A 9,648-nucleotide genomic window follows, 5' to 3' on the forward strand; every position below is an offset into this window, starting at 1 on the left:
GGACACGGGTTCGAGCCCTGGTCTGGGAAGATCCCACATGCTGCGGAGCAACTAAGCCCGTGCGCCACAACTACTGAAGCCTGCGCACCTAGAGCCCGCGCTCCGCAACAAGAGAAGCCACCACAATGAGAAGCCCACGCACCGCAACCAAGAGTAGCCCCTGCTCGCCACAACTAGAGAAAGCCCACGTGCAGCAACGGAGACCCAACACAGCCAAAAATAAAAAATAAATAAATAAATTTATTTAAAAAAAAAGAAATCATGAGGTTTTTTTAGGGTAAGGATTGTTGCAGCAAAAATAAAAATGAAGTTTTCCCTCTCCTAAGAACAAGGAAAATAAAGGGAGCAGTGAACAGGCTAGAGAAGAAACATAACGTGGCCTGAGAGAGTTAATCCTAGTTTTATTTTAACTGTTACTAATCTGTAGTGTCTGTAGTTAGAATTGTCCTTCACAAAGCTAACCTGTCACCCCCAATCCTTTGTAATTTACATTCTGCACCTGGTATTTGCTCCCCCTGTAACCTCTTGTAGCAAATCACCCCTTGTAGTTGTTTGCATTTCAGAAAGGAGGTCGCAGACCGATAACCCAGAGACTAACGGACCCAATTACCAGGCTGCCGGACACAATTACCGGGTTGCTTGACTCCAGCGGTGACTGTTTTGAAATAATGCAAGAAGAAGAATGCATGACCTTCACCATTTTGATCCTTGTCTCTCACTTCGGACTGCGAACTCCCCATAAGAATCCCTGTAATTCCCCAGGAAGGTTGGCGGGGTGGGGCACAGTTCTTGAGGCACTAGCCTACTGTCTTCCCTTTGCCTGGCAAAGAAAATTAAGCCTCGCTACTTCCTATCTTCCAAACCTCTGTCTCCATATTTTTATTTGGCATCGGTGCACAGGGAGCCAAGATTTTGGCAACAGGCTTGGGATTTAATCCTTGTAGATGGCAAGTGCCAATTTTTAGTTGGGTTTACTGTTACCATTTTACTCTAGTCTTTGTGTAAAACTGAAAAGTCTGAAAAGAACCAATGTTTTAGAAGAAGCAGTGTCACTTGTAAACATCCTGCCACTTAACAGGACAGCCTCTTCTTCTCCACCCATGACTTGATAAGACAGGAAACTCTCAACACACAGGCCTGGAGAAGATGGATTTCACAAGTCACTGTGAGTGAAAACTGTTCTAATGCAATGGAGCTACTAAATACATATGCTTGTTCTTAAGAAAAATTATAAAACTAACAAATCCTTTTCTCCAGATATAAAAAATAAAATCTATTAATCACTACTGTAATTTGATTCCAGAAAAATAGCCAATTGAAGGAAAAAAAAGCACAGGGTGCCCATAGGACAGTCTACAATGCAGGGCGGGGCGGGGGCGGGGCCTCGGTCCACGCCCACCGCGCGGGCGGGGGAGAAGTCTCAGAAATCTCGCGATTTTGAGGCTGTGGAGTAACGTCTCGGAGGTCGCGTGGGCGTGGAGGCAGGGTAAGGGGCGGGGACAATGCGGGACGCTGCTCGGTGGGGCCGAGACAGTCTCCTTCTGGATGACGCAAAGGCGGGCCGCGCCGTGCTCAGAACTGTCGTGAAAGGGGGCGGGGCGCGCCGCGCTGTGGACTGACGTACGAGGCGCGCGTCGCTTCGGCGGCGGCTGGCGGGGTGCGGGCGCCATGGAGCGGTACTCCGGCGCCTTGGAGGAGGCGGTGGACGGAGCCCGGCAGCAGGAGCGGCACTACCAGTTGCTGTCAGCGCTGCAGGGCCTGGTCAAGGAGCTGCCCAGGTGCGCGGCCGCGGGGCGCGCAGGGTGGGCGGGGCGCGCGGGTAGGCGGCTCGGCTCCGCCCCGCTCACCGTGCCCTCCTCCCGCAGCTCCTTCCAGCAGCGCTTGTCCTACACCACGCTCAGCGATCTGGCCCTGGCGCTCCTCGACGGCACCGTGTTCGAGATCGTGCAGGGGCTGCTGGACATCCAGCACCTCACCGAGAAGAGCCTGTACAACCAGCGCCTGCGGCTGCAGAACGAGCACCGAGGTGCGCGGGGGCGACGGGATGGCCCAGCTTCCCGCGCGGGAGCTCGGCCTGCCCCGGCAGTTCCGGTCTCTGCGGGCGGAGGCCTTCCCCGGGTACCGTTCGAAAGAAGCCCTTGAAATTGACCAGATCGAGGGCGCGGGGCCTTTGATGACAAATGGGTCAAGTCGGTTTTACTTTGTCAGTTGCACGGTCATCTTTTTGCAGGACATCCAGAAACTCCCTGCTCGCGCTCCCGCGTGTCCTCACTCCCCTTCCAGGCAGGATGGCCCGAGGCCTCTGTGCTTGGTCAGCCCACCGGCAGGTCTGGTGTTGGCGGTTGGCCGCCCGCAGTGATGCCCCGCAGTGTTGACAGCTCTGCAGCGCCCTTTAGTGTCAGTTCCCTCTCCGCCGCGCATCAAGTTCCCTTGCTCTGAGCCCTGAGGCACCCTCCAGGACCCGAAAACTTTTCCACTTGAGCCACGCGTTTGGCCATAAGCCTTGGGAGCCTTGGCCCCTCCCAGGCATCCCTACTGGGAATGGGAGGGGCCTCCGGAGCCCCTTCCTGCGAGGTATGCTGGGCAGCTCTTCCCGCCCCCTCAGATTTCCCACCTTTCTTATTTTATTTTTCCCAAACTTTTTATTTAAAAAAGGTTAAGTATTTAGAAAAGTTGGAAGTATAATATAATGAATACTTATACGTTCTCCAGCTACACTCAATAACTGAAGTTTTGACAAAGTTCTTTGTGTCCGTAAGTATGTGCAACACCACAGGGCTTCACCAGGGGTCCTCAGCATTCCTCTAGACCAGGGTTTTCAACAGCAGCACTGTTGGCATTTGAGGCTGGACAGGTTTTTTTTTTCTTCTTTCTTTATTTTTGGCTGCATTGGTTCTTCATTGCAGTGCGCGGGCTTCTCATTGTGGTGGCTTCTTTTGTGGAGCGCGGGCTCTAGGCGCATGGCCTTCAGTAGTTGTGGCACGCGGGCTCAGTACTTGTGGCTCGCAGGCTCTAGAGCACAGGCTCAGTAGTTGTGGCGCACGGGCTTAGTTGCTCCGCGGCTTGCGGGATCTTGAACCCATGTCCCCTGCTTTGAACCCATGGCTTGAACCCATGTCCCCTGCTTTGGCAGGTGGATTCTTAACCACTGTGCCACCAGGGAAGTCCTTGGACAGGTCTTAATGGTTATTTGCTGAATGTTTAAAAGCATCCTTGGCTTCTAACTACTAGATGATAGTGGCACCTTCCCCCAGTAGTGACAGCCAGAAATGTCTCCAGACATCCTTGGGGGTCAGCCTTGGTCCAGTACTGAGAACCAGCGATCTAGAACAAGAACGCTCTCCTCTGTAACCACAGTGGATAGAAATGAATCATTCCAGGGTGTGTTCTGACATTGAGTCCACGGTCACATACCGAAACTTGTCTCAAATTGTCTGTCCCTTTATAAGGATCCAGTGTGTGGTCATGCATTGCCATTGGTTACTTTGGTCTCTGCTTCTGAAACAGTTCCCAACATCTATCGTGGCGCTGCCTTTTGAAGAGTCCAGGGTATTCTGCCTTAGAACGTCCCCACTGTGGATCTGTTGGATTGCTTCCTTGTGTTGACATTTTACCTCTTTCTCCACTTTCTGTGTTTCCTGTAAACTGGACAGCATGACGATACACACGTTAAGCGTTTGTGGCAAAAATTCCTCCTAGTGATGTGAGGTCCCTTTCCTGTGGGGGCAGATGATAGACATCTGCCCCAGGATTAGTGTGTTTCTATCAGGAATGGATGTTGGGATTTGTCACATCTTTTTTCTGCATCTATTGAGATGATCAAGTGGCTTTTTGGTTACTACGGTGAATTACATTGATTTTTAAAATTCCTGGGATAAACTGCATTCCTGGGATAAACCTTACTCAGTCATGATGAACTATTCTTTTTGTCTATGTTGGTTTGATTTGCTAAAATCTTAAGAATTTTTACTTCTATGCTAGTGATGGACATTGGTCTGTAGTTCTCTTGTAACATTTTTGTCTGGTTTGAGTATCAGGGTGATGCTCGCTTCACAGGATGAGTTGGTAAGTGTTCTCTTTGGTTTTCCAGAAGAATTTGTGTATAATTGGTACTATTTCTTCCCTAAATGTTTGGGTGGTTGTCTTTGTACACATTGTTTTTTTTATAATTATATTTTATTTATTTATTTTTGGCTGCGTTGGGTCTTCGTTGCTGCTCACGGGCTTTCTCTAGCTGCGGTGAGCTGGGGCTGCTCTTCGTTGCGGTGCCTGTGCTTCTCATTTTGGTGGCTTCTCTTGTTGTAGAGCATGGGTTCTAGGCGCACGAGCTTCAGTAGTTGTGGCACAAGGGCTCAGTAGTTGTGGCTCATGGGCTCTAGAGCACAGGCTCAGTAGTTGTGGCGCACGAGCTTCGTTGCTCCGCGGCATGTGGGATATTCCCAGACCAGGGATCGAACCTGTGTCCCCTGCATTGGCAGGCAGATTCTTAACCACTGCGCCACCAGGGAAGTCCCTGTACACATTGTTATTGAGGAATGAGATGCAACTCACAAATCCAAAGTACATAGCTGATGCCTTTTAATGCTCAAATCATGCCACATTTGGCCAGTGGAAGAACAGTGGGCTGGCTCCTGTGTCCTTTTGATGTGTCCCCATTATTCTTGGAGCACGTCTTGCTTTCTGGTACAGGAAGGTGTTCAGGCTCATCTTTTCTTGTTCTTTCCCAGCCTCAACCCCTCTTCTGACAGCCTGCCTCCAGCTTCCCCACACCAACAACCTTCCATCAGGATGGACCTTTCCTCTTTGCCACTGTAAAGCTTTCCCACTCCTCCTGCCTTTGACTGGGTCTGTGCCAAATGCATATTGTCAGTAAGTAGTATTTGCTCTCATTTTGGTGATTTTTGTTTATCCCTGAGCTTAGTAGCTCAGGGAGCAAATCAAGCACTCAGAATAATTTTTTTAAAGGGAACAAGCCGTGTCTCCATGGAGCCCTGGTTCCTTTTAGTGGGGAGTTTTGATAACTTTTCAGACACTTCGCTTCTTGTCCTTTGGAAGGTTTTGTGCTGTCAGCAGCGGGAAAGTGCCTGTGACTTTCTGCTTTTCCTTCCTCTGACTTAGCAGGTGGTGGTTGGCTGCCATTGCTTTCCTTGGTCATTGCAAAGGCCAGGCCCCCGCCCGGGCAGTGGGCACAGCTCTCTTTTTGCCTCTGGTTGCTCGCCCCGTGGAATCTGGAAGTTTGTAGCGACGTTGATAAATGGGGTGAAGATGACATTTCCCTGCATTTATCTGTTTCCTTGCATCCTGTCTCCACACGTTGTAAACGTTAACTGGGGAGTGTCTTTCTCATCTCTGTGTTTATGGAAATGTCTTGAGGGTGGCCCTCAGCTTCAGACTCACTTAGTGTGATAAATGCCATAGTCGAGATGTGCACGCACTGCGAAGAAACAGGAGATTGGGGAACCTCAGGGGCCCTCCAGAGAAGGGCTGTAACGTGAGGTCTCTGCCGAGGACAGAGTGGTGGGCTTGTGTCTTATAGCCGGGACCCCTCCTCGCAGGGGAGATCTGGCCACTTGACACTTACTAGTCTAGGATTTTGGCTGCATAGTGTTGAGTGTTCTGTTTTGTGATTGGTTTCTTTCCATCCCATGCTACCTTTCTCTTCTGTCCAGTCCTGTACAATTAGTGGGGACTGTGGAAGCTTTGCTTGGTGGTCTTGGTGGCCCCTTTTGGAGCAACACAGACTTCCTGGCACATGGCCTCTGCCGGCTCATGCCATTTATTGAAAAATTAATCAATAGTCAATCTAAGAAAGAAATGGAAAATTTTAGTCGATCGAACCTGAGGATTCTAACCTGGAGACAGTCTTTCCGAAAGCTCTGAGGAGTGTTCCAAAGAGGTGAGAGGGGGAGGCCAGTATATATGTGATTTTGGTGAAAGGGTACGTGTAACCAAGCACGCAGCTTGGTAGAAGGTTACTGCTATTCATGAGGAACAGATAGCTTAGTTAATGGTTTTACTGCGTTTTAAGTATGGGAAGATGCAAGAAACTGTATTCATAAAATTTTCTCCTGAAAATATCCAAGTGTCTGAGGGCCAGTTCTGCCAGTTTTCCCAGAGCACAAAGTGCCTCATCCCAATCTTCACCCTGAATTCCTTTCAGGTAGGTCAGCGACTGCAGTAGTTAATGACTTGATTCTTGTAGAACTGGGTGGTGGGCAACATTCTCTCTGTTACAGTCCCTTCTCTTTCAGTCTTAATTTCGACCAAGGTTTGGAAGGCATTTCATGACCAATTTGTCCCACGGTGTTAGGAATGCTCATTCCCAGGTCAGGTGAGGATTTCCTTGATAGGCCACTCAATGTGCTGTTACCAGACTAGGCCCTGTTAACTAACAGTAACCCAAGGCCTCCGGGCCGCCTGTTCTACTAGTCTGTTATTGCCCTGTTGTTGCTTCTTCCCACATCTAGAGCTACGCTATTACAATCCCTGATCTTACAGAACTATATATTTGGTCAGTTGTTTCAGGTCTTCTAGTCATCATTATTTTTATTGGAGGCTCAGCCACACATTTGGTCATGAAAGAAACAATAATCTTGTAAAATAGGCAGAAATATAGCTAGTGACATTAATAAGGTCATCAGTAAGTATTTAAGCTGAGAACTCCAGCCCAGTATCTCCCCAGGTCGTCTGACCAGTCTGTTCTGCACCAATCGCTGTTTTTAAGGGAAATGATATAGTGGCCTTGTCCATAAAGTCCACCAAAGATGTCTACCCCCGTACCACACGCTTGGCCTCACCCTCCTCTAGTGCCCTGGAGCCCTGCTGCTGGAGAAGGGCTGTACCCTGGGTGAGGGCCCGCCTGAGTGGGCTGGGGGCTGGGTGTCCAGAGCTCCACCCAGCTCCCGGTGCAGGCCTCCCTCACGTCCACGCCTCTGCCCTGCTTCCCTGTGGTGGTGGGACAGCTGGCGCAAGCCCCCTCCTTCTTACTCCTCTGCCACCTGCTGATGCCCCTCTGGTCTTGTCCCCGTCCAGTGCTCAGGCAGGCGCTGCGGCAGAAACACCAGGAAGCCCAGCAGGCCTGCCGGCCCCACAACCTGCCTGTGCTCCAGGCGGCCCAGCAGCGCGAGCTAGAGGTAGGGGTGTGGGCAGGGTGGGCACCACCTGGGCTCTGCTGAGAGGGCTGTAGAGGAGGGGCTCCGGGTGGCTTGGGAGCCGCTGGCCAGCCTGGGCCTCAGCCTGGGGTGGGCCGCGAAGGCTCGATGTGCCCACATGTGGCTCTTCACTGTTGGGGGTTTGGGGTGTGCTTGGAGTGGGTGGAGAGTGTGTGATCCCCCCACTCCCCTCCACCTGCTCCTCAAGACAGCAGCTCCTAATGGGCTGGGCCTGTACAGGGCAGGTGTGAGTGGGGGCCATTGTGCCCCGTGGCCTTGGGGATGAGGGCAGTGGTGGGATGATGGAGCCAGCAAGTCCTGCTCCCAGGTTGCCTGGGAACAACGCAGAGGCCCACCCATAACCAAGAAGCCACCAGTGGTGGGGTGCATGTGGAGGTATGTGCAGGGTCCTGAGGCAGCCCCAAGCCAGGGCATGCAGGGAGGAGGTGCTGAGCTGGGGTTGGCCGCAGCTCCAGTGGGGAGGAAACATATGCAAAGGCCCAGAGATGGTGGCCAGCTTGACAGTCAGCAGAGGTGGAGCCAGCATCTGGCCTGCTCATGGTGGTCCCGAGCTGTCAAGGCTGGGCGAGGCCTGGCACAGCAAAGGGAGGACACCTGACAGGAGGTGCGGGAGTAAGGGCATTTGGGGCAGGGCATCTGAGCCCCTCTGCAGGGTTCTGTGTGGCCAAGGAGGGACGGACCTGGGTGCAGTACGGGCTCCATCTGTAGTCTGGGAGCTGGATCCACTGGGGGGTGGAGAGGGGCCAGAGGGGGTGACAGGCCAGGAGTGTGTGTGTGAGGCACTGATGGGCAGGAGGCTGAGCCCCTGAGCTGCCTTCACCGTGGCAGGCGGTGGAGCACCGGATCCGTGAGGAGCAGCGGGCGATGGACCAGAAGATTGTCCTGGAGCTGGACCGGAAGGTGGCGGACCAGCAGAGCACACTGGAGAAGGCAGGGGTTGCCGGCTTCTATGTGACCACCAACCCGCAGGTCAGTGGCACAGGCCTGCCCCGGCACAACCCAGGGGATGCTGGTCCCCAAGGCCAGATTCCATATGGGGTTTTAGCTGGGCGCTGGGGAGCCCAGGCCCAGGGTGTGTGGGGACAGGGTACGTGGTGAGTTAGGGAGGCTCCAGGAAGGGTTTCTGCGCTGTGCTCAGCATGGAGGCCGGTCACACTGCCTCCGCCACAGGAGGGTAAGCCATGGGGCTGCAGGGCATTGCCCACCTTCCCTGGGTTCGCTATGCCCTACAGGGCCTCGTGTGCAGTTCCCCTACATCCCTGCACACACCTCCATTTGTGCTGAGCCAGGGCAACTGCAGGCCCTGCCACAGGCGGAGTCCCAGCTCCTGCCTCTTTCTGGCAGGAGGTAGCCAGGCTTCACTGGAAGTCAGCCCCATGGGCTCAAGCCTGGTGCTCTCTAGGTCCTGATATCTGCCCCGGGTCCTTGGGTAAAGGAGGCTGCTTCTTGGGGCCTTTGCCCGGGCTAAAGGGGACCTCACAGTGGCCCCTCTGCATCCCAGGAGCTGACGCTACAGATGAACCTATTGGAACTCATCCGGAAGCTGCAGCAGAGGGGCTGCCAGGTGGGGAAGGCGGCACTATGACCAGGCAGGGTTCCTGCCAGTGACCCGCTGCCCATCTTGGCTGGGAAGACAGCCCTGTCCCACAGTCACCAAAGGCAGCAGAAAGCTGAGTGGCGCTCATCTTCCTGAAGTCTGGCCACCACCTTCCCAGCTGTTTGCAGGAGGGGCACCCCGTGAGGAGAAGCTAGGTGGACCTGGACTGCGTCTGCCACCCACCTTCACCTGGGCTTTTTTGTCCAAAGCTAGGGTGGGAAGGTAAAGGGAAGAGTGGGCCCAGCCTTCCGGCTGTCTGCCCCAGGCTTCTGATGTGTTCTGCTCTCGGCCCCTCCCTTGGCAGGTGCAGCCCCCGAGTGGGAAAGGCTCATGAGCTGTATGTGACCCCGAGAAATAAAGACGCCTCAGCATGGCCTGCATGTGGCTTGCATGACAGCTCTGTGGTGCCTGTCATGACCAGTGCCTAGCTAGGGCCCTCGCCTGGGGGCTCTGTGGCCTACAGAGGAATCAGCAGAAGATGCCCCTACCCCCTTGTCACAGAGGCCCCTCCCTGGGGCAAGTCCCAGGGCACTAGGGCCACATCCAGTCTGTTCTGTGGGGCTGTCAGAACAGCCAGAGCCTGGTGTGGGTCACTGGGGCCGCTGGGGTGAAGGGCACAGAAGCAGGAAGGGTCTGAGGGAGGAAGAGACTGAGGATGGGGAAGCACCAAGCCCACTCTGGGGAGTGTGCTGTCTGCATTGGTCTGAGCCCCAGCTGTGGGGTTGGAGGTGAGGGTATCCAGTGCCCTGCATGGCCGGGTCTGCAATATGGCCTGAAGGCAGGTGTTAGTGGGTCCACCCTGCCCAAGGTGTGCCGGGGGCGCGTGACACAGGAGAGGCCGAGCCTGAGTGTGAGGCTTCTCGGGCCATCGGAGCCACT

At 53.7% G+C, this 9,648-nt stretch overlaps 1 protein-coding gene across 1 annotated transcript; it reads left to right on the top strand.

Moving 5' to 3' along the window:
* Positions 1–1,603: 1,603 nt before the first annotated feature.
* DGCR6L (DiGeorge syndrome critical region gene 6 like) lies at positions 1,604–9,165 on the top strand. Its single transcript, XM_061169101.1, has 5 exons — positions 1,604–1,778; positions 1,866–2,026; positions 7,033–7,133; positions 8,001–8,141; positions 8,674–9,165. The coding sequence occupies exons 1-5, from the start codon at positions 1,669–1,671 to the stop codon at positions 8,755–8,757; spliced, it is 597 nt and encodes a 198-aa protein (XP_061025084.1). The 5' UTR covers positions 1,604–1,668; the 3' UTR covers positions 8,758–9,165.
* The last annotated feature ends 483 nt before the right edge of the window (positions 9,166–9,648 follow it).

Source organism: Eubalaena glacialis, chromosome 15 (assembly GCF_028564815.1).
Source record: "Eubalaena glacialis isolate mEubGla1 chromosome 15, mEubGla1.1.hap2.+ XY, whole genome shotgun sequence".
NCBI lineage: Eukaryota > Metazoa > Chordata > Mammalia > Artiodactyla > Balaenidae > Eubalaena > Eubalaena glacialis.